Source organism: Botrytis cinerea, chromosome 3 (genome assembly GCF_000143535.2).
Source record: "Botrytis cinerea B05.10 chromosome 3, complete sequence".
NCBI lineage: Eukaryota > Fungi > Ascomycota > Leotiomycetes > Helotiales > Sclerotiniaceae > Botrytis > Botrytis cinerea.
Window position 1 is genome coordinate 2,730,273 of NC_037312.1, and position 23,005 is coordinate 2,753,277.

Below are 23,005 nucleotides of genomic sequence, written 5' to 3' on the forward strand. Positions count from 1 at the left end.
ACGGGAGCCGGGTGCTTCTGCTCTATACTTCGCCCCTTCGAGACTCTAAGCATTGAACATCAATTTCGGTATATATTTGATACAGTTTTAAGTGGTGGCTGTGGACAACGGTGTTAACAACATGGTTTAAACGAAGATCGCTTGTATGGCCGGAAAGAAGAACGGTCAGGTTTGATCTCTTTTTATGTCAAGTGATCTAGCCTTATTTTGAACTATCTCATGAAATTGGCCCCTTGGTGAACCTTGACTGGCTGTTTCAATGTAAGATAAACGGTCCAAGTGAGTGCTGTGCAAAATTTCTCTGGTGGATGTGGATCATTAATTCACTTCTCGTGGAAATATTGTTATATTGTGATGATATTCTACTCTTCTTTGAGAATGGATGCATTGGGAAAATTCATGCATAACTCAAAGAATCTACTTGATTGATTCGCAAGTCCTCTATCCAGCTGTCACTGGCTATATAGTGAGTGGTACGCAGGAAAATTGCGAACAGGATGTAGAAACTCCCATACTGTGGTTCATCACAGGAAGATGATCGATCGTATTCATTCGTTGGACCGAACTTTCGTTATTCTACCCTTGGTCTAAGTGTATATAAGTTTAAGAAATCCGGCGCTTCCGAAATAGTATAGCGCTAAACAATTCGAACTTTACGAATGCTTATTTATGACTTCCTCATAATGCAAGCGATGCTACTTTGTGAGTTCACTTCATTCAACCTAAATTCACAGGTGTCGTGTACAAAATCTGAGTCTAGACTTCGGAAATCATCTCGTCAAAACTTCAACAGCATGTATTCTCGATATTGCCACGCAACAAGTCTCACTGTCAACCTTCTTCGATGATTATCTACTCATGTACCAAACCCTCACAGATTTCATTTCACTCCTCAACAGTTTAAAACTTCTTTCTGGATCATACATAACTACCAAGGCATGTCCTATCTTATAGGGGACCTTTCATCTTCCTCAAATTTACGCTTCATGCCTTGACAATACAGGGTTACATCTCTCTTTTATAGGCTTCGTAGAAGAACTAAGTCTCATCTAGACTTTCCTGGCCGTGCAATTTGATGATCGCCAATTGCACGAGCGGCTCATGGCAAATTGAATTCACGTATCTTGGAACTTGCCCCGCAGCATTAGTGTGAACCGAAGTCGTTTTCAGTTTTCAGTATTATATATAGTTGTCATAACCACACCTTATGAACTGCAAAGACGATCTCTTGGCACGAAACACCTCTGGACAGGACTACGGGACTGTCAATTCAAAGCATGAAGCGTGATGCGACAGAGAAACATCTTCATCTGTCAAATTTAGCTCTTCAGTGTTTACGTATGTGTAGGTAGTAAACTCGAAAGATTCTACAAATTTGGTGACAATGACCCAGTTTAGCTCTGTCCCATACGGCAACAAGTTACAATTTCTGTTGTCACCCATGATCAAGATATTTCCGATCATATAGGCCGAGCTATTAGGCCAATATCTGCTCTCTAATCGCAACAGACAACCAAAAGACTACCTATCATGTTTCTCCCAATACACAACACCCTTTGAGGAATACTGGAACGTTCTTCTATTTTATGGTTCAATGTGATCATGAAAAGCTGTATATTTATACTAGGTTCAGATGACTTTACTTTCCACATAAGTACCACATAAGTCTTAGCCTAGAAAAAGTGAATATTCCACCTTGACTGCAAATCTTGAACCGCGGAATATTCTCGGGACTGGAAATATATAAAGACCTTTAGTTCTCATCATCAGGACGTAGAAGTTGATCGAAACCATACATAATGCTCACTTGTGTCTTCATATTCACCATCGTCGATTTTCCAATATGTATATATATATATATATATACCTATGTATGTATATAAAACCTAAGAGTAGCATCAGTGTAGCATGGAGATATTTCTCATTGTCCCACTTCGTCTACTCACTGGCATAGAATATAAGTGTCCAGGCACTTTTTGTTGTCATTTCTCCCCATCTACCCAACCCATACACAATATCGCATGACAACGAAAGTTATTGTCATCTCACAGTATTATGAGATGAAACTTCCCAATCCCTGGTCACTAGTTGGGGCAAAGCTCTTCAACATGTCGCGGTCTCATGGACTATTAACCTCTGGTCGGAACTTATGTTTTAGATACACTCTGTTCTCACAGATTGTTAATCTTCATAGAAAACAAAATATCACACTTTTATACCTTTTCGGATACACAATTCCCTTGACGACTTTAAGTGCAATCGAAGTTTATCTGCAGACCTATATATATACTAATTAGCACATACACCACTTTGTACAATTCGAAGCTCGCAAAGTGCAAATTCTATATTGCAGTCTTGGACAATAATTCAGTCATTCTTTGTGATTAACACAATTATCACCATATTCATCACTCACTCCTATCCTTAAAGAAGTAGTCATAAACTCTAGACTATTAGCGCTCACAATACATCAGTCACACGCACATACATCTATATGCACTCCTGGATATCCAAGATCTACAATCAGATAACCCACGGTTAGCATATTTCCATTTATCAGCTGGGAAAAGTGCATCCATCTACCACAGTTTCAAACCCACGCTATCACACATTCCTTTCCTTTCCTTCCTCACATTCCAACTTCCAATACCATCAACCTCGTATGAAAATTCCCCAACATCCAACATCCAACACCATCAAACCATCTCCCCACTCCCCCATATCCCCAACAATCAACCAAACCCCCAAGATATTACCTTTCCACCTCAGTCTCAGTCTCAGTCTCCGCCCCACACAAACCAAGCTTTCTACACAAACCCTCCATCATCATCATCATCATCATCATCATCATCACAACCCCACACCTCCTTTACCAAAGACGCACATTTCCTCACCCGAACCAATCTTAACCTACATTTTCCAACCAGCTCTAATTTTCCACAAACATCAAAGAGTATTTATATGTATATATACCCCGATCTATTTACATCACAATCACGATCACGATCACGATCACGATCACAAAAAGAACCAACAATAAAAGCCAATCAAACATATGAATTACAGTACAGTACTTTATACGAACCCAAAAACTCGACGATCTTTCCAGAGAAGATTCCGTGCGATGTGCTGCAGAGAGGAGATGGGATGGTTGGTTATATATTGGGATGTGATCTTGAGAGGTGTGTGTGCGTGTGTGTGTGTGTATTTTTGGGTGGGGGTCGATGGAATGGAGTGGGATTTGGGGTATATATTGATGTGTTGAATATAGGTAGGTACTCAGAGTATTCGTGTTCACACCTTCCTTTCGTAACCAACCATACCTATCATTCTCATTCTCACTCTCGCTATCAATATCCTACCTAGTATGTCAATCAATCAATCAATGAACAAACAAATCCAAAAGAACAAGAGAACCCCAAGAAAAATGAAAGAAAAAATCTCATCTCAAGGAACCTCTGAGAAACCCAAGGAAAAGCCCCAACTCGTCTACAAAGGAAAACCTAAACTATTCATCGAGGAAACATCGATTCAGAGTGTCATTTCCACATGAGTCTTGACGATATCAATATCTCGAATCGAATCAATTCTACATGAACATGAATAACAAGGTGAGTTGATAATTTCAATTTTACTTTCGACAGATGATGCAAATTTATTTGATCTAGATATATAATAAAACAAATAGAATATGATCATTCCTATATATCCATCTGAGACGAACACACATCTAATTATATAGTGATATTCCACCTCGAGGTTAAACATGAACATAAACATGAACATCACATCACATCATCTACTCGATGTATAAATAACCACTCCGATCAAGATCAAGATCATGATCAATTACTCAACTCCTCATTATCTCATTTCCGTGTGTTCCCTACAGACATTTCATTCCATTCCATTCCAATCACACCTTTATCCCTTTTCCCGAATTCTAGATTTTATAAACCAAATCTCCCTCAGTGTACATGATATCATTTCGCTCATCCATTGCTCTCAACGCCGCTACTGCTTCTTCCCTCTCAAAACTACCTCCTGCTCCACCTCCAATACGTCTATTGACTGCCTCGATAATAGCATTCACCTCAGCACTATCATCCTCAAACAGAGATGTGCTCATCATTTGACCCATCGTCGTACGGAACACTTGTAGACGGTTAGGTGTGATACCTGTAGAGACATTCAGGGCTGCAGTTCCAGCTGCAAGTTCCTCTTCTTCATTACCCTCCTCTACATTCTGTGATTGAGACTGCGATTGACTCGAAGTACCTCTCAATGCCTGAGAAGCGGGTAAGGAGGAAGCGAAAGAAGTTTGTGATTGTGTTGGTACGCGACTCGAGGATGCTCTTGCTGAACGACGCGCTGGACTTGCTGAATACAAATCATCATTTTCCTCATCATTCGCTGCCCCACTTGAAGTCGCTCCATTTCTTCTAGATGAAGAAGTGCCTGAAGCTCTAGTTCTGGCTGTACCTGGCGTACGGGTTGCCCTCGTAGATGATGCATTAGGAGTAGGAGCTGGTGAATCATCATCCTCTGAGGATGAACTCTCATTTCCTGAAGATTCATCTTCAAGAGGTCTAGTCTTTCTCCTCTTTGATTTCTTTTCATCCTCAAGCACTTCCTTGAACAGTGCAAACCTCAAAATGCTTTCAGCAGCCAATGCATCTACCTCCTCAACTCTGTTACTTAATCTAGACTTTGCATGCGCAGTACTCAAACGGATGATGGTTTCCAATGTTCTAACGGTCATGGCGTTTGTCTTTCGTTGATTTCCTTGCATGTCGTCGTTTCTTAGCGCTACATATATCTCGCTAATCCTATCACTAGCTTCTTGTGTCAAGACTGGCTTTACTCGAGTTTTGGCGTATTGAATATACTTCTTCATGAAAGGAATACTCAAAACTTCAACTCTGCGATGCGATCCTCGGCCAGTAGTGACAGTTACACCGGCGTGTAGCATCTCATTATATTTTTCGTAGACAGGTGTTACTTGGTTCGCATCTGCTTCTTGTTCTACACCAACACCGAGTGTTTGGTGTGCTTGCTCACGAACGGGGGCTCCTTCTTCGGTTTGTGGATCTCTATATCTGTGCATTCTTAAAACGTGCTCGGATATTTGTCGATCTCTGAAATCATCAATGTCATCCGTTACAACGAACAATAAATCGAAACGAGAAAGGAGAGAATCTGGAAGGGCGATATTCTTGTGAGGGTCTTTGTGAGTGTCGTATTGACCGAAGATAGGATTGGCGGCTGCGATGACGGAACAGCGAGCGTTGAGAGATGTATGAATACCAGCTTTGGCAATAGTGACAGTTTGTTGTTCCATCACTTCGTGAATGGCAACTCTGTCTATGTCGGACATTTTATCGAATTCATCAATACATACCACACCGCGATCAGCCAGAACCATAGCACCAGCTTCGAGACGACGTTCACCAGTTTCTTTATCAGATGTAACGGCGGCTGTGAGACCAACACCGGAAGAACCTCGACCTGTTGTTGCGATTGCGAGTGGAGCGGTATTGAGCACAAAACGAAGAACTTGAGATTTGGCTGTGGATGGATCACCAACCATAAGGATATTAATATCTCCTCTCAAATGTGTTCCATTCTCGAGATTCTTTTCCAGACCACCCAACAGCATAAGAAGAATCGCTTTCTTGATATGCTCATGCCCATAGATACTTGGTGCTAAGGATTGAGAAAGAAGATTGAAAAGATTCTTCTTCTTTGCAATCTTGTTGATGTTTCGAATGTCGGTATCGGTAATGGTGTGTGTCGCAATGCCTCCTCCTGATTTCGAAGATAAAAGAACCACATTATTAGCTAACACTACTGTCTTAAAAAGCGCACTGCTATGCCCTGCATTTCTATTTCCCAAACTCCTGTAAATTCCAACAAGTTGTACTCGATCACCGGGCTTAACTTTATCAACCAAATCATCATCTAAAATAACATCCACACCTCTCGGAAGTTGTCCTGCCGGTGCTCGTTCTGGCATTTCTTGAATAGATATTGTTTGATGATCTCTGTATGTGCTGTATCCATATTCCGTAACCAGCGGATTTCCCTGTTCATCTTCCTGTGGGTAAACACTCGACGTACTCGCTCCACTAGCAGTCATTGTTTGATCCTTGTATTCGCGGAAATGGAATATCTTCTTCTTCTCGTTATAATGCACACTCTTGACCACCTTTGGCCTCACTAATGAACATCTTGTGACAATTCCTTCCAAACTAACCATCCTGTTCAAGTGCGTACTCGATAACGTTCTAGGATTACACGCAAATTGACCAAAACTTCCCGAAAATGCACAATAGTACATAGTATCTTCAGAAGATTGCTTCGCATTAGTGTTTGGAAGTGTTTGTACGATTTGAAATAGTGCGCGATCGAAGGCTTGAGCAAAATCAAATGGCTGTTCGAGAAGGCCATTTGCTAATTCAGGATTGTGTGCACGAACTTCATCGATACTGACGATTAAACGTCGCTGATGCTTCCGAAGCATATCAGTAATTTCGGATCGATAACTTCTTGCTGCGCCATCAGCTGTGATTATTTATATTAGTACTTGTATGTAAATAGAGGGGATGGTAAGGGAAAAATACTTGGATCAAGAAATTCTTGTGCAGACCGCACACGATCGGCGACAGCCTCATCTCTTAATTGTGCGCCGTCCATTGTAGAGAGTATATCAGGTTATTTACAGGCACGGTGTTGAGGTTTTACCTGAAAATATGTGGTGGTTTGTTGATGAAGTTAAAGAGGGGCGGTATTGGGGTTGCTGTGGTGTTGACAATCGCGAAATTTCAATTCAAAAGGAGATATCGCGTAGAAACGCGGTTTGTGCGCGTAAAGTGGTTTTTGACACCACGTGATACGATTCCCTTGCTTGCTCGGTTGCTCAGCTATCCATCCTGTAACCACAGGGTAGCAAGATGTACCAAACGATCGATTTCCTAATTGTCTGGATTCGAATTACATATTTAATCCTTATCACTCAGGGATTGACATGATAAATCTTATTGCGCATAATAAAAAGTATCAACTTTATATCGATCTGACGCGGGTATCATTTTGTTCTTAAGGTCTCGATGAAGTTTTATACCGAGTCTGTGTTTATTGCCTTTTCTAATATTCGGTACGTAGGTAGGTAGGTAGGCAAGTAGTTAGTGAAAACTTGAATTATGTGTATGATAAGATTATATACAAGAGAAGTAGAATATAGTTCTAATTAAGGATATTTTTAATTTCTGTCTTTTTTGTACCTTCTCTCGATTGTAAAAATTTTGGTCTTTTATCCCTTTTCTCTCCTCCCTATTGCCAATTTCCCTGCATTTGCTTTTATAAAACAGGCGCCAGCTCATCTACCTAGATGGACATTCACTAGGTGCAATATCTACTCTCCCCATAAACTCTCTCAATCTCTCCTGAACCACTACTCCATTCCACGTTTCCATTTCCCTTGTATCATCTTCGTCTTCCTCTCCATCACCTTCCTCAACCCAGTCATCTTCCTCCCCTTCCATCCCCTCGCTCTCTTCCAAAACACCCAGGACTGGTACCCCCACCTGTTCAATCGCAAAACTAGCTGCTACACTTCCCCAGCAACTAGCTTCTATGATGCCTTTCCCCCTTGCCAACGCCACTGCCAAACCACCTAAGAATGCATTTCCGCCTCCCGTCGGATCTACCACTTTATGTTCCTCCTCCCCATCTCCAGCTTGATGATAAGCCGGAATCCATTTCTCAATCCCCGGATCGACAGGAACATAGTCGTTTCTTTCGAAAGTTATTTCTCCCGAATCGCTGAGTAATCCTGCAAATAGATCTTCCATATTCATATCTAGTGTCAATCCACCTCTAGATCTGTTCGCCGGACGTTTTCTTCGATTTTTCTCCGCGCGTCTATTTCTTCCTCCGTTCTTTGCAACATAACATCCTAATGCTCCACATCTTACAACAATTGCGTAAGATTGCAATGGCATTGAAGATAAGAGTTGTTCACAAGAACGTTCTACTGCTTCCATTGATACTTCCCCTTCAGGAGTCATACCGGAATCAGGATCGCCCATGAAACCTGCTAGTTCCGAGTGATTTGGCGAGAGAACGTCGATATATGGAAGGACATTTGTACAATTTAAAAGTTCATCTGGTGTACAGAGATCTGGGACTGGTTCCCATACAAAGAGTGGTTTGGGATAATTGGGAGATTGTGATTTCCGCAGTGAGAGAATGCGTGTTACGAGATCTATACAGCGATTGGGGGAACATATGAGGTGAAAAGATTTTGCGAATAAAAGAGGAGGATGAGAAGCTATGGATGATTCGTCCAGCCGGAGTTTGGGGGTGGTGTATTTGAATGAGCGGGTTTCGTTGCTGTCGTAACCATTCCAACCGCGAGTTGTGAGACGGGTGGGATCGGTACGGATTAGACAAGAGGTTTGCCAGGCGGTTATTTGAGATGATATTGAGGGGGGAAAGTCGGAGCCTTTATCTACTATCCAAGAGATTGTTTTGGAGAGTGGTGGAGGAGAGAAGAGACGGGCACCTAAGGCGGAATAGGAACCGGCCCCACCGAGGACATCATATACTGAGGGAGTTGGTGGGAGGTAGTGTATCTCATCTAAATTAGAATGTCAATATTTTTATCAACATTCAATGTGACGATAAGTTTGTATATGGGAAAACAAAGTATGAAAATGAATATTCTATTAGATATATCATCCCTGAACATGAAGGTAAATTGCCGGATAAAACCGGATAAGAAATCGTCAGGCCCATTCTTGAAAACAATGAGGTTTGAAAATACAGATATCTCTCTTCTTTCACAAGACACTTTATGAGTTCGTGATAAAGGTCCAACAGTATATGTTGTGGTTGAAGACTTAAATTTGGTGAGACCAAATCCAATGTAGGATGTACCTCATGCATGAACAACATAAACATCCCAATCGTTTCACGAATCTTGCCAACAGTTATTACTTGAAAAGAGAGGAAATTGCTAAAATGAATCTCGAATATCACTAGATGTAAGATAGAAGTAAAATGAAGGACCCATTCATGAATATTGCGTTGACTTTCATATAATTTTCCCCATGTTTCAAGCATCTGAGACTTCTCAAGTTGTTGTCATATTCATAAACCCCCTCCTTTCCAAAGAACGTATAAAAGATCGATAAAATCAACACCGCCTCATACATACCAATTATAAACATTCCCAGAGTACAAAAATCGATTTCTTGATCGTTAGATATTGGAACATCTTGCTCCATGTTTCAAACGAATGTGTAATGTATGTAAAAGAAAGAAGTGAGGTATGAACTGTATAGTTAGGTATCGGTAGCTTGATACTCTTATGATTAAGTGAGTGTGAATGAGGTTAAGAAATGAAATGAGTGTACGAGTAGATGTAAGTACCGGACCGGACCAGGTCAACAAATAAGGCTGAATGTCAAATGGAGTGACAGCAGCCCACCAAATGGTAGCCAGGTGTCACACACGACAAAACGGGTTAGCAGCAGCCTTGTAGCACCGCACACACGTGACACAGTGTGCGCCCTGAGACTCCATAGGCTGCAAGATCATGGCCGGATTATGTAACACGACCAAGTTCCCGAAGAGGGAGTCGGAAAAACGGGTACCGGGAAGGGCAAGGCTAAGGCTAAGGCCAAGGCTAAGGCATCTAGATGAGGGAGGGAGTGAAGCTTGAATGTAAGTGGGTGTGGGTGTAGATGAATTAAATGAAGAACATCAGCGTTCCAAGGTAATCCGTATCCATCATATCACATCACATCTCTTCACATCACTCCAATATTCTCTCTTCTATCCTCTCTCTCTCTCTCTCTCCCTCTCCCTCTCTGTCTTCCTCCCCCTCGCCGTCGTCGCTTCATTGTAGGAGACCTCTTTCTCGTCGCTCCATACCAGTCCCGCAAATCGATAGCTTCTTCCATTTGCCTGCTAATTACCATTCCATATTACATTATTTATATGCGTAATTAGCAACCTTTTGCCTCCTTCCCCTTGCATTAGCACCACGAAACATCGAGAACCAGACAGCTCCATTCCCTCAAACAACCTCCTATTCGATCGATCATTCCTTCTTCAACAAGACTTTGGAACAACTACTGCACTTCAATATGTCTCAACAACCTGAAGCTGTAAATAATATGCATAATTTGACTACGCTCATAAAACGGTAATTGTGCTTCATATTTCTGTCCTTTCAATATCACAGCTCAATACTGCAACACAACTCCACTTCCATCTCCTCCAGAATCTCCGTTGCATACATTTGTTTACATACACACACACGTTCCAATTCTTTTTCTGGAATCCAAATCAATATGTCATCAATCGATCCTCGCATAACCAGCACCGAGCTAACCTTCATAATCTCCAGACTCGAAGCCGCAACCTCTCGTCTTGAAGATATAGCTTCCTCTACCATTCCACCACCTGCTTCATCATCCATCCCTCTAATTTCTCCTCCGGCCGAAGCTGCGAAAACAAATGGCACAACTCCGCCGCCGCCAACGATCCAAACACCAGATATCAAAAAGATCATCGAGGATCCAATCCCAGGAGTAGTCTCAGAGTTCGATAATTTTATTCAGGGGGCGGTTAAGAAATATGTTAACTTGAGTGATGAGATTGGAGGGGTTGTTGCGCAGCAGGTAGGTGCAAGGGTTTCATACTGTTTTCTCGTGGCACGGTGGGAGTGAAGTAATCGCATGCATCGCATAGGTTGGAGCGGGAGAGGGGTATCTCATACTCAAAGATTCTATGTTCATGGCAGTGGTAGGGGTAGGGGTGGGCGGAGAAGTATGAGGGAAAGCTCTATATCAATTGGATAAGTGTTTTATTGATGGAGGGTGTCATTATGGGGGCAAGCCCCCAAACCCCCATACCTCGCTGCGCTCGAAGACTTTCCATACAAATAGTCTGCCCCCGCGGCAGCGGCCCTCGGAGAGCCAGCGGAGCGTCAGTTAATTGAGGGATAAGAAATCGAAGCTAACTCATCCATCAAAAGGCATCTAGTGTATTGAAGGCATATGTCGGACAACGAAGATATATTTTGATCACTACAAAGTCAAAGAAACCTGGCATGCAAGATGAACCATTCCAAAAGCTCATCAAACCTCTTCAGGATTCATTTACTGCCGTTGATGATATCCGAAAGTCCAATCGTGCATCTCCATTCTTCAATCATCTCAGTGCTGTTTCTGAAAGTATTGGTGTACTTGCCTGGGTTACAATGGACAACAAACCATTTAAACATGTCGATGAATCATTGGGATCTGCTCAATATTACGGAAACAGAGTATTGAAGGAATTTAAGGAGAAGTAGGTCTTTTTTTATTTGACTAAGAGGATCATCATTAATTTCTATCTACAGAGACCCAAAACAAGTCGAATGGATTCAAGCATTCTATCAAATCTTTAAAGATCTCAGCGAATATGCTAAGGATAACTTCCCAAACGGTATTCCATGGAATCCAAAGGGTGAAGATTTGGAAGTTGCGATTAAGGATGTAGATGAAAAGGCTCCAGCCCCTCCTGCTCCTCATCCAAAGGCTGCAACTGCTGGAGGTGCCGCACCACCACCACCCCCTCCACCTCCTCCTCCACCAGTCTTCGATGACATTCCATCAAAGCCAGCACCAAACCAAGCAGATTCAGGTGCTGGACTAGGAGCCGTTTTCTCTGAACTGAATAAAGGAGCAGACGTTACAAAAGGATTGCGCAAAGTGAATGCTGATCAAATGACACATAAAAATCCTTCTTTGAGAGCAGGTGCTACAGTTCCCACCAGAAGTGATAGTCAATCCAGTATTAATTCGAACCGAGGAAAGAGTCCTGCTCCTGGTAAAAAGCCCAAGCCAGAGAGTATGAGAACTAAGAAACCCCCTGTTAAAAAATTGGAGGGTAACAAGTGGTTTATTGTGAGTTTTATTTTATTTTATTGGGAGTAGTTGAATGCTAATATTTCGGAAAAGGAAAACTACGAAAACGAGTCTGAGCCAATCACAATTGAAGCATCTATTTCACACTCGATCCTCATTTCCCGCTGCTCAAAAACCACTATTATCATTAAAGGAAAAGCAAACGCTATTTCTATTGACAACTCCCCTCGTCTTGCCTTGGTAATTGATAGTCTCGTCTCATCGATTGATGTTATCAAAGCACCAAACTTCGCACTTCAAGTACTGGGCACATTGCCAACGATTATGATGGATCAAGTTGATGGTGCTCAAATTTACTTGGGGAAGGAGAGTTTGAACACGGAAGTCTTCACGAGTAAATGTAGTAGTGTCAATGTGCTACTTCCAGATTTGGAGAGTGCAGACGGGGAAGGAGATTACAAGGAGGTGCCGTTGCCCGAACAGTTGAGGACTTGGGTGGAGAATGGAAAGGTCAAGAGTGAGATTGTTGAACATGCTGGATAGATTGGTTGAGATGGATTGTGGAGTTTGGGGAGAGGCTCTGGCGAAAACTTGTTGGGGGTGAGGGGTAATGAGATGTGATGGAGAATCTGGGTAGATTTGATATTATAGAGATAGTTGAGTGAAGTTTTATATCATCGCATGTTAGTTGAAGTTTTCAGGCAGAGTAGAAGTCAAAGTTGAATTGTACATATCTATGTATATGTATATCCGAGGCTTGTCTCGCTTTGTTGTTTAGTAGATTTCAAACCGAAGATTTTCTACTCATCATATCGTGCCGTGTGTTTTATATTGGGCGATGTGTCGTTGTGCTTTTTCTCTCTCTATCTCTTTTACTTTCAGGGAAATAAATATAGAGTGCTTTGAGAGTGTAGTGTGTGTGGTATCGATATGCTCTCACTTCTGTTCTGGCGTGATAAAAGTGTGTGCGTTCAGATTGTTTTCTCTCATATTAGCTTCGCTTCTTGAACTCGATTTTATATATTTTATATCTTATAATTTATTTGAACTTAGTTACTCCCGTCGTGAACGAATCTACTAATTTGAGAGTGGGTGGGGTAAAGGCAAAGGCAAAGGCAATGGCAAAAGAAATCGGTATTATGATGTGAGTGCTGCGGCGGCTGTGATGGTGTTGGAATATATATATGTATATATAGGGTGGTTTTTAGGAGTTGAGTTGATTTGATTGGAGGGGAGGGGTATTGTGGAGGGGTATTGATAGTTGATAGTTGATATTTGGAGAATGAATGAATTATCTTGAGTGGGGAAGTTTTTGTTTGGGATTGGCTATGGTGTGTGTGTGTGTGTGTTGTGGGGAGAGGGGAGACGGGGGAATGTTTTTTGAGATTTGAGATTTGAGATTTGAGATTTGAGATTTGATAGTTGCAGCTAGAGCTAGAGGTGGAGCTAGGGAATAGTAAGGTGATGCATGGTATGCATGGTATGGTATGGTATATTAGTAGAAGGGAATAGGGGTTTGAGAGGGTTGGGTAATGTTAGATCGTCTAAAAGGTATTCCGCGAAGGTTAAGACACTTTCAAATATACCAACACGCGGGCGGAGTGTTGATACATTATTGTGGGAGTGACGTGGCTCTACGTTGACACTTTGTTATATGCTGGCATATTGCATTTCATAGGATACAAAGATACCAATCCTTTCACGTATGCCTGAAACTAGTAGATAGGAATTTTTTTTGTATCAGATGGCATGATTATCACACTTGCTGCGAAGCTTTCATTGATTTTGATTTTGATTTTGATTTTGATTTTGATTTTGATTTTGATTTTGATTTCTGTACGAGGTCTATAACCTTATCTTCTAGTCTTTTCATCTCGTTCTGGGATTTTTGGACTAGATTTCGCTATTTGAATGCCTTTCGAGATATTCTACCTAATCATTATCATCTTTACCCTGAAGCTCTTCCTTAACCACTTAACTCCTCATCTCTCCAGTTTCACCCGATCCATCTTCACCCACTGTTTGTCCCTCCTTTTCTACCACAGTGTTTCCCGTCCCCCCAATTCTAGAGCCATCTCCAGAACCATCCCCATGAATCAAGTGCTCCACATTGATCTTTGGCCCCTTGAACCATTTCCGAGCACTGATCGCATACCAACACATAGCCAAAGTCATCGTGCCCCCATATATTAAACAAGTATAGTTCATATTCAGATCATTCAAGTCCGCGCCTGTAACTGAAGGGAAGCAGAGAATTGGAATGATAAGAGATACCCATCCAACGGCCACAACACCAATGGGCGTTGAGAAACGGCCCAGATTCCAGGGACCTAGTGTTTATCAGTTAACAGCTCTGACTTGACGAACAGAAGAAATAGCGAGGGAGAAATAAGGAAAGTGGAGAAAAGTACCAGGACGGAACCTCCCCTTCGCACTGAAAACTTTCAACGCAATAGGGAATACAAAAGCAATGTATTGCGCAATGGCACCCATGCTAAAGACAGCCCCAATAGCCACCGGACTAGCGAACATGAGGAGGCCGAGAAGTGCACCTAGAGTGAGGACAAACCAAACGGCGTAGACGGGTGTTTTGGTGCGGGGGTTTACTTGTTTGAGCCAGTGGGAACCGGGGAGGGCACCGTCGCGGGAGTAGGCGTAGACAACGCGGGATGAGACGACTGTGACGCTGAAGATGGGAATTAGCCAAGTTTGCTTGACAGAATAAGTTAGAGGATGTGGAAAAGTTTGTAGTTTACCCTTGTCCAACAGAAAATTGAGCGACCATGTTAAGTGAAAACATCGCAAGTCCAGCTTTTGGACCAAGGACTTGGAGACATAAGCTTCCCTGTTGCGAAATTAGTCAAGAGCTTCAAGCCTGCTGAAATGTGACGCTTACCATAGGTTGACCATACTCTCCAGAAACCACATCTTGGATATCCTTCACAGTATACGCAATGACCAAGATAATCGCCCAACCAAGCCACAATCCTAATTGAGCTGTCATGACAATAGCTCTCGGACCAGCAATATTTGCATTTGAGCACTCCTCGCTCAAATGAAATGGCGCATCATAACCAGCCAGTGTCCACTATTCCGTATTAGTTTGATCTTTACCAAGAATTCGACCGACTTACAATAACAGACAAAAATCCCATCAAAAAAGCAAATCCAGTAGGCCACTCTGTCCCGTTAACAACACCTTCAGAAGTCCACACCACACTACTCGGATTTGTCTTCGGTTCGCTAATCGAACCCGCTGGGAACCAAATGACAAAAATCAAGAGTACAATCAAATTTGTGACAGTTCCCACCGTATTCAATGCTCCAACAAACTTGGTAGAATTCATAGCCAGAAGACCTTGCAGGACTAGCAACGCCAAAAGCAAAAGATACACATGCCAAGTTTGAACGACATAATCCGGATGAACGATTTGAGCAGCTGTCAACATCATCGCCGCAAGTGCATAGTTAATCGCACACGGTGCTGTTACTTCACCCGCAAAGTTTGACCATCCGGTTATCTCTCCAAACGTTAATTCAGATTCAAATATTGAGGAAATGAAACATACCCAAGAACATAAAGGTCCATAACCCTCCGGAGCCAACACAGCTGAAGCATAGTACAGACCCCCCGCCGTCGGCATACTCGAACACAATTCCGCCATCGCAAATGCGACAAACTGTATCAGAATCCCCGCAACAAGCCATCCCCATACCGAACCCGCCGGCCCACTATACCCCAGATTATAACCCAGAGTCGATGCAATCGATGGCAAAAGACCTAGACACGAGAACGAGACTCCAAAAGATGACCATATTGACAATTCTCTTTTGAATTCTTGTTTGTAGCCTAGAGAGCCGAGAATCTCTTCGTCGGTATCGGCTTTATGATCGATGACTGCGTGATCGCCCGTCTTACGGAAGATAGATGTGACATGATGATTATTCTCATCTAGTGTATGTTTACTTTTGAACACCATATTGAAAGTGTATAGAAACTGGGAATTTTCCAGCGACGATTGAAGACCTTACTTAAGGCTTGGAGGAACAGGACGAACAGTCCCGACTCTGTGGAACGTAGCACATCGTAAATTCAACGTGTGCAAACACCGTTGATCTTCAACAGTTTATTTAGTTATGGCACTAGACCAAGATAAGCAAATGCAGGTAACATGGTATGCTGTGTGAATATGTATTTAGGAAGGTAGTAGTGAGATATGCCGAGATCGTCTAGATCAACTCATTGGTTGAAACCGGATGAGACGGTGAGGAACGACCGAGATGGCTTAATGCTGATATTTTCGTGGGGCAAAACCGCCTACGACTGGCCACCCTTTTCGACATACATATTGATGACCGGATCAGCACCACTCCGAGAAAATGAGAATTGATTCATATGGTTGATTCAGATTCTGCCGGGAAAAGCTCTCAATTGGTTCAAATCACGAGTTTTCTCAAAATGCGAAAGCATGACGGTGTATTGAAGACAAACTGGGGGTTGTAATCACACAAGACCACGAATGACAAACATGTGAACTTTGCTATATTCTTTTATGCATTGACATCTATTCTCGGAAGCTGAGAAGCTCAGCGGTACTATTTCCCTAATATCTATACTACTTACTATACATTGTTCGTACACATTTCATCCTTGTGAAATGATAAGTCCTGGCGAGCTGCTCATTCAACCAACCTACTTTGGAGCCATTATAATTTCAAATTAAACCTAAGAGCCACCATTCTTTGCCCGTAAAATCACTTCAGCTTTAACTGATGGCGTGAGACCAATTCCTTGTCGTACAATCTTGCGCACGAAGCTTTGGGAGGTAGTGAATTCATTTGGGTTCTCCTTTTCGTGTACAAAAATTGCTGGCTGAACGCAGAATTCGACCTCCCAATCGCTGTTTTTTCCGGCAAGTTTTCTATACAGAGCGTCTTCGTTGAACATGGATTTAGGGTCATATGTTGTGCCTGGTGCAAATGCAACCAACTCATAGTCCCTAAAGTTCAATGTGGAATCTGCTTTGCTTTTCAAGGCCCGCCGAAACGTATCAATGAGTCGAGATTGACGATCTTGCCATGTCTCCCTATCATCATTCCAGGTTAAGAACCCATTCCAATTCTTGCTAATCTCGCTACCAGGATTCTTGGCAAATAGTGGTTCCATAATTTCAGAGTATTTTTTAGCTAGACGCTCGGCTTCGGGGTAGATGTATCGGTGTTTGAACTTCTCACTCGAGATCATATCATGACGAGCAGCCAAATCAAGATTTCTCATTGCGATAGGTCCATCTGATAGTCAATTAGCAATGCATTTTGAATTCAAAGTGGATGTATTAAACTCACTTGCAGCAGTAAGTCTTTTTCGGAAGCTCTTTAAATAGTCGGAGGATGAGCCGTCGAGTTGCGGAAAATCGGACTCGAATACCCAAATTTTTAGGAAGCTTGCTGTCAAAGCTTTCAATACAAAGAGTGTTTTCATCGATGAAAAAATGGCCCCAAGGTCTTCAGCTTGTTTTTGAAGTGCTTCGTCCTGACCAAAACTATCAAGAATGATCTTTTTGAGCTCCTGGTACTGATCCAGCCCAGAAGGGACAGTTACTGGAATATATTCGAACGGTAGTTGATCAATCATACCAAATACAATGACCATATCTTGAACATTATCTATGCCGAAGGTTTCGTCGGATGTGGCACCGAGCTGTGTGAACTTTGACAAGAGCCTACGACTCTCCAATTCCTCCCTCAAGTCTTTAATTTCTTGATCTTTTTGATCTAAAGCATTCTCGGGAGATTCTCTTCCCAATGCCCACAAGTTTGACCTTAGATGCCGTGCATCCCTTGATGCGACCTCACAGTCCTCTTTTAATTCGATTATCTCCAAATTATGTTCTTCGATAATCTCTCGCAGACGTGAGACTTCCTCTCTCGCCAAACCAAGCAACACACTGTCAGTTTGTAATCCATTTCCTGACTTCTCGCACACTTCGCTGCTTTTCGACAATAACTCCCCGTCAATGGGCTTTTCACAAGGGGCTTTGGTGCTGCATTCTTCGCACAAGAAGTCTATGCTCTTTGCTTCTGCGATTTCTACTCCAACACAAATGCAGTGCTGCCATACACTGCAGTCTTTACACTGAACCCAGTCGGTATATGCCTGAGTATTCTTGCAGATACATCGTGATTCTTCGTTTACCGTATCGTCGTCAACATGGTGAGCAGGTTCACTGAAGCCCAGAGGTTTTTCACGAGGTTCGGATACTGCTGGTGCGTTTTTATATGAACAACTGACTTGCAAGCCCTTCTTCCTACACGTAGAGCAAGCAGGACGATCGCCATTACATGCCACCCTTTTTCGACGACAGTTATCACATCTTCGCGATTGTCTTTTTCCTTTAGGAATAGAAGTTGGCGATTGAACACGAGCAGCAACTTGAAAATTATCGCTGGTGGTTTGTCCGTTTTCATCTTCGCTATCTTCGATGGTGTAAGAAGATTGATAATGAGTGTGCGAGAGGGGATCAGGTGAAAAAGTCGAATCAGGCTATTTTTTCCATACATCAGTTTACATCCAAACGACTATTATGTGGTAAGATTGGGGATATACTAACATTAACTTTTCTTTTCTTAGAGGCAGATTGAGATACCTCTGTGTCGACATCGGGGTCTCTGATCTTACGCTTGATAGGTGCTTTGGGAGCAATTGGATTGTGAGTTTTCTTGCCCTGTGGCTCAGGCGAAAAGGTAGCATCGTCCTGTTTTGTTCAACCGTCAGTTTTTGTTCAAATAAAAAGCAGAGGCAATGAGAATGAGATTGAGACGAACATTGAGCTTTCTTCTTTTTGAAGCATTTTGAGATTCCTCTGGAATCGAACCAGCATCTCTTTTCCTAAGCTTTATAGGAGTCTTGGGACGAATTGAACCAGAAATCTTCTCGCCCTGCACTTCAGGTGCTGGCTTTTGAGTATTAGCTTGAGTATTCTTACGCCCATGTGTTTTCAACTTCAAGCCATTATCAGTAGATTTTGACGGTTGCTTGCTTGCGACAAGCTCAACTTCAAATTCTTCACAAGCAGACGCGACTTGGCTCCTCAAAGCATCTGGAAGCTTAATGAGGCAAATGGAACCTTTATTTATTATGGTTCTGGATCGAGTACTGTTTTTGTCGCGGGTGCCCCATTTATCCAGTAAACCTTGCAGCTTTCGAGAGACTTGTTGAATAGTATAATCTACCTCGCACTTTTGTTTGAGGTGGGAAACTATAGTCTTGTCAAAATCGATGTTGTCATGTTTGATTGCAATATCAGCCCAAGAGAGCAATTGGATAACATGGCTCTCCAACCATTTTGCGATGACGTGTTTTTGGGCCATTTTGATTCGAGATGGATGTTGAGAGATGTTGATGGTGGATGAAGTTGATGGTGGTTGATGGTGGTTGATGGTGGTTGATGGTGGTTGATGGTGGTTGATGGTGGTTGATGGTGGATGAATTTGCTGGTGGGTGAAGTTGATATTGGGTGAAGTTGATGGTGGATGAAGTTGATGGTGGGTGAAGTTGATGGTGGATGAAGTTGATGGTGGATGAAGTTGATGGTGGATGAAGTTGATGGTGGTCAGAATTGATAGATCGAGAATTCTTTGCGTGTGTAAAATCTTTGTGGGATTAAAGAATCGGATATCAACGCAATATGAAGCGGCACGACTTTATCAAACTTCCTGTCAAAAAGATATTGTAACGAAATGAGTGAATCTGGACACGTGATAAAACGCTAGCGGTTCGGGTAGGAATTCACATCCTCTTCTCTGCGTACCTTGTGTATGTTTAATCAATCTCTGATTGATAATTTTAAATGTTATATGAGAGTTCCGACATCGAGATCGAGGCTACATTGAAAATACAAACATACTTCGTCTCCAATAGCTTGACAGCTTTGATTGTCCTTCACTAAAGTTTTACAAAGTTAACACTCATAAAATCATTCAATCTCTTAAGGAAACCCATCTTTCAGGTTAGTTACATAATCATGAACTTCTCTCCTGACTCCCTCTCAATGTCCCATACGTTCAGAAACAATCAAACGTGCCAGAATCATCTAGCTAATTCAAAAGTGAGGTCACTAGAGTCAGAAATGTTCTCACCACGTGCGTCAAAGGCCCCCAATCGCCCGAAGCAAGAGTCTCGTGAATCAACCTTCTTCGCAACGGAAGATGAAATGGCTGCTATTGACGGTGGTTCGCCAATGGAGATCGACAGTAGAAACGAGAACGAAGTCGATCGTCTGATCATTTCAACTGATTTCGGAACGACATTCAGTTGTGTGGCTTTTGCCAGCACAAAAAATGATATCGGAATAGTGAGGGGATATGCCACCGATCCAATGACAATCCAGAAAAAGCCCCGATTTGACGTGCCGACTGAGAGTTGGTACCTGACCAAAGCCAAGATGGAAGAACTAGCGGCAGAGAACAATCAAGACATGGATGAGCCGATGCTGAGATTTGACGACGATGATGACTCAGACGATGATAGTTTCAATGGTGCTCAAGACCAATATGGTTTGACGCCAAGGATCATGTATTGGGGTTACGAGGTGCAAGACAAACTGAGTGAGCCGGATTTGGATAAGAAACAATACTATTCTATCATGCGTTCGAAACTGTTGTTGGACACCAGTTATGAGACTGAGAAGATCCGCGAGGAATTGAAACCAACCTTGAAGACTCTCAAGGCTAAAAAGTACATCAAATCCAACGAGGATGTTATTGTTCAATACCTGGAACAGCTCTTTTTGCATACGAAGAGATACCTAAGAGACATCCGGAGACTCAAAGATACAACAATCGTGGAGCATGTTTTATGCGTACCTGTAATCTGGTCGCCAAGTGCATGCAGAAAAATGCAAAGCGCCATGGAAATCGCCATTCAGCGATCGAGCCTTGGTAGCATTAACAACCTGTTTCTTGTATCGGAACCTGAAGCAGCGGCAGCTTACGTGCTGAAATACAGCAAAAGCATTGGTGTGAGTAAAAAAAATTCATTTCAGGTTCTTCAACTGACTGTGTAAAGCGAGGAGAAACATTCATACTTTTAGATGCCGGTGGAGGAACAGTTGATACCACCACGTACACTGTTAGCAAGGAGCATCCCCTTAAATTAATGAGAGAAGAGGTAACTGCGGCAGGTAAGATAACATGTTTTTCCATCCACTTCATCTACTGATCGTGCAAAGGCGGACTTTACGGCTCCAGCTACTTGAACGAAGCGTTTGGAGAACATCTGTTTGGTCGTCTGGAGAGTGAAAAGTCCGACATAGAGATCTATGGGAAGACTATTCAAGGAATTGTTGACCAACAAACAATAAAATTCGAAAATTCATTGAAGAGAGCTATGGATGTGACAAATGAGAATATGGCACCGATTTTTCTTAATATCGACGGCCTTCGCGAAAATCCAGCAAAGGGCTTTTTAGAAAACCGCATTAAAATCAAGAGGTAAATGGATTTCTGCCCTTTCGCTGATCGTGCAACTAACACTATCTAGAAATGATTTCTGGAAAATATTTGAAAGATGTCTTCGAGGCATTATGGATTTGATGCTCAATCAGATCAAGCTGTCAATGGAGGCTGGGCTCATTATAAAGGTATTGATAAAGAAAACTCCTAGTGGTTTGAAAAGAGCTAACGTGTGCTGGCACAATCCAGAAAGTCATATTAATTGGAGGATTTTCTAACAATCCATCTCTCAGAAAGATATTGGAAAGACGCCTAAGAAAGCTGACCAGAGAATCGGGGGTTTGTATCGAACTGGAAACAGTAAATGATCCAGAATACCTGTAAGACCCCATCCTGAGACAAATGTTTGACTGAGCTGATGACTTCGTGTCAGAGAAACTGCGATGGCCAGCGGCGGAATCTTGCGAGCATTTAATAAGGACAACGATGAGCTCGAGAGAATTAGCTTATGCAGCTACGGATTCTTCTTGCAGGAACCACACGATCCCATAGGCATTCCAGCACATAAGAACGTTAAACCAATACTCGATTCTGGCGATGGTGTACCATATTTGGAGGTGTTGGACTGGGTAGTCAAGAAGGTGAGTTGATTATTTGATTCCTTTCTCGGCCCTCGCAGACTTTAATACTGACGATTATCCAGGGAGAAATCATCCCGGCCGATAAAGAATATCGTATGGACGTACATTTTATCTTTCCCGCAACACAAAACAAGTTTATTTATAAACAAGAGCTATATGTCTCAGACACTAGCACAGAGCAACATTACAAATTCACACACCCTAAGAACAGAGGTATGCAGTTTCACAGATCAAAGCGTTTTGGCTCGACTAACGGTGTAAAGGGGCTCAAATAGCTGGAATCATTCATTTGGACTTCGTCGAATTGATCAGATCTGGAACTATCCAGGAGACAATAGAGCAGGAAGGTCGCAAACTATTGAGGTATTATAGAGTCGATTTCGAGCTTGTTATGAAAGTAAAAGGCCGAAATTTGGAGATAGAAGGTTGTATTGGGGGAGAAACATTTGGTGGTCAGCAAATCAGTATTGCAGCAGCCTTCGTCCCTGGTACAAAGTAGCCTTGAGTAGATCTGGTAAGGATAGATGGTAGAAAGTTCATAAGGTCTCATTTCCTTCCTGAGCTCGCTGGCGACGTTGGTGTTCGATAGAGCTATCTTTGGGTACGATCAAAAGTACCCGTTTCAAAGGGACAAGTGCTAGGCGGCACGAGACTCCCCCCTTATTCTGGAAGCTGTCTTCGTGGCGATTTGGGTTAATGCTTCTTTACTTCCCAAGCTAGGTATCGTGTTGGTTAAATGAATGAACATACATGGCCATAGTTTTCTCTTTCACAAGAGCCCTCTTTCGATGAGCTTTAATTTGCATGTTATTCAATCCTGCCCAGTCTAATGCACATCATTCTCGGCCGCGTGAACATTCGGACTGAGAGTTGTAAAGACAAGTAATCGGTCCCAAACAACAGTTTAGGAAGTGCCTCGAAAAGACCTAGAATACGTGGTGAGGAGACATACGTAGTTTACTAGGAAGAAGTGAGGTTAGACAGACCAAC

General features: G+C 42.4%; 6 protein-coding genes across 8 annotated transcripts; 2 read left to right on the top strand and 4 right to left on the bottom strand.

Moving 5' to 3' along the window:
- Nucleotides 1-3,645: 3,645 nt before the first annotated feature.
- Nucleotides 3,646-6,800, bottom strand: Bcmcm3. The gene is made up of 2 exons (XM_001547057.2): nt 6,624-6,800; nt 3,646-6,564 (listed from the first exon to the last, which is right to left on the bottom strand). Exons 1-2 carry the CDS (start codon nt 6,694-6,696, stop codon nt 3,944-3,946), a joined length of 2,694 nt encoding a protein of 897 aa, XP_001547107.1. The 5' UTR covers nt 6,697-6,800; the 3' UTR covers nt 3,646-3,943.
- A 388-nt stretch (nt 6,801-7,188) lies between these two features.
- Bcmak32 lies at nt 7,189-9,441 on the bottom strand. The gene is made up of 2 exons (XM_024692180.1): nt 9,221-9,441; nt 7,189-8,641 (listed from the first exon to the last, which is right to left on the bottom strand). The coding sequence occupies exons 1-2, from the start codon at nt 9,288-9,290 to the stop codon at nt 7,383-7,385; spliced, it is 1,329 nt and encodes a 442-aa protein (XP_024547955.1). The 5' UTR covers nt 9,291-9,441; the 3' UTR covers nt 7,189-7,382.
- Nucleotides 9,442-9,735: 294 nt separating this feature from the next.
- Bcsrv2 lies at nt 9,736-12,816 on the top strand. Its single transcript, XM_024692181.1, has 5 exons — nt 9,736-10,213; nt 10,418-10,691; nt 11,048-11,361; nt 11,414-11,960; nt 12,015-12,816. The coding sequence occupies exons 1-5, from the start codon at nt 10,155-10,157 to the stop codon at nt 12,462-12,464; spliced, it is 1,644 nt and encodes a 547-aa protein (XP_024547956.1). The 5' UTR covers nt 9,736-10,154; the 3' UTR covers nt 12,465-12,816.
- Nucleotides 12,817-13,743: 927 nt separating this feature from the next.
- On the bottom strand, nt 13,744-16,045 carry BCIN_03g07990 (hypothetical protein). The gene is made up of 6 exons (XM_024692182.1): nt 15,491-16,045; nt 15,056-15,442; nt 14,818-15,009; nt 14,678-14,766; nt 14,333-14,607; nt 13,744-14,251 (listed from the first exon to the last, which is right to left on the bottom strand). The coding sequence occupies exons 1-6, from the start codon at nt 15,899-15,901 to the stop codon at nt 13,896-13,898; spliced, it is 1,710 nt and encodes a 569-aa protein (XP_024547957.1). The 5' UTR covers nt 15,902-16,045; the 3' UTR covers nt 13,744-13,895.
- Nucleotides 16,046-16,460: 415 nt separating this feature from the next.
- On the bottom strand, nt 16,461-19,679 carry BCIN_03g08000 (hypothetical protein). The gene is made up of 4 exons (XM_024692183.1): nt 18,747-19,679; nt 18,533-18,676; nt 17,268-18,465; nt 16,461-17,213 (listed from the first exon to the last, which is right to left on the bottom strand). Exons 1-4 carry the CDS (start codon nt 19,290-19,292, stop codon nt 16,648-16,650), a joined length of 2,454 nt encoding a protein of 817 aa, XP_024547958.1. The 5' UTR covers nt 19,293-19,679; the 3' UTR covers nt 16,461-16,647.
- A 21-nt stretch (nt 19,680-19,700) lies between these two features.
- BCIN_03g08010 (hypothetical protein) lies at nt 19,701-22,722 on the top strand. Of its 3 annotated transcripts, none has more exons than XM_024692186.1 (9): nt 19,701-19,930; nt 20,031-20,941; nt 20,989-21,103; nt 21,152-21,413; nt 21,463-21,562; nt 21,624-21,754; nt 21,808-22,015; nt 22,078-22,228; nt 22,279-22,722. In XM_024692186.1, exons 2-9 carry the CDS (start codon nt 20,051-20,053, stop codon nt 22,512-22,514), a joined length of 2,094 nt encoding a protein of 697 aa, XP_024547961.1. In that variant the 5' UTR covers nt 19,701-19,930; nt 20,031-20,050; the 3' UTR covers nt 22,515-22,722. The 3 variants fall into 3 exon arrangements, with proteins under 3 accessions (XP_024547961.1, XP_024547959.1, XP_024547960.1); XM_024692185.1 differs by having other exon boundaries at nt 20,035-20,941; XM_024692184.1 differs by having other exon boundaries at nt 20,043-20,941.
- The last annotated feature ends 283 nt before the right edge of the window (nt 22,723-23,005 follow it).

Bases quoted from the DNA above. Each gene is read 5' to 3' on its own strand.
- Bcmcm3 (XM_001547057.2), bottom strand. From the start codon at position 6,696: ATGGACGGCGCACAATTAAGAGATGAGGCTGTCGCCGATCGTGTGCGG. The intron at 6,565-6,623 runs GTATTTTTCCCT...AAATAATCACAG, and splicing joins ACAAGAATTTCTTGATCCAA to CTGATGGCGCAGCAAGAAGT.
- Bcmak32 (XM_024692180.1), bottom strand. From the start codon at position 9,290: ATGGAGCAAGATGTTCCAATATCTAACGATCAAGAAATCGATTTTTGT. The intron at 8,642-9,220 runs GTATGTATGAGG...ATTCTAATTTAG, and splicing joins TCTGGGAATGTTTATAATTG to ATGAGATACACTACCTCCCA.
- Bcsrv2 (XM_024692181.1), top strand. From the start codon at position 10,155: ATGTCTCAACAACCTGAAGCTGTAAATAATATGCATAATTTGACTACG. The intron at 10,214-10,417 runs GTAATTGTGCTT...CATAATCTCCAG, and splicing joins TTGACTACGCTCATAAAACG to ACTCGAAGCCGCAACCTCTC. The intron at 10,692-11,047 runs GTAGGTGCAAGG...ATCCATCAAAAG, and splicing joins GAGGGGTTGTTGCGCAGCAG to GCATCTAGTGTATTGAAGGC.
- BCIN_03g07990 (XM_024692182.1), bottom strand. From the start codon at position 15,901: ATGGTGTTCAAAAGTAAACATACACTAGATGAGAATAATCATCATGTC. The intron at 14,767-14,817 runs GTAAGCGTCACA...ATTTCGCAACAG, and splicing joins GAGAGTATGGTCAACCTATG to GGAAGCTTATGTCTCCAAGT. The intron at 14,608-14,677 runs GTAAACTACAAA...TCCCATCTTCAG, and splicing joins CAATTTTCTGTTGGACAAGG to CGTCACAGTCGTCTCATCCC.
- BCIN_03g08000 (XM_024692183.1), bottom strand. From the start codon at position 19,292: ATGGCCCAAAAACACGTCATCGCAAAATGGTTGGAGAGCCATGTTATC. The intron at 18,677-18,746 runs GTTCGTCTCAAT...TGAACAAAACAG, and splicing joins CAAAAAGAAGAAAGCTCAAT to GACGATGCTACCTTTTCGCC. The intron at 17,214-17,267 runs GTGAGTTTAATA...ATTGACTATCAG, and splicing joins AAAAAGACTTACTGCTGCAA to ATGGACCTATCGCAATGAGA.
- BCIN_03g08010 (XM_024692186.1), top strand. From the start codon at position 20,051: ATGTTCTCACCACGTGCGTCAAAGGCCCCCAATCGCCCGAAGCAAGAG. The intron at 21,104-21,151 runs GTAAGATAACAT...GATCGTGCAAAG, and splicing joins AGAAGAGGTAACTGCGGCAG to GCGGACTTTACGGCTCCAGC. The intron at 21,563-21,623 runs GTATTGATAAAG...GGCACAATCCAG, and splicing joins AGGCTGGGCTCATTATAAAG to AAAGTCATATTAATTGGAGG.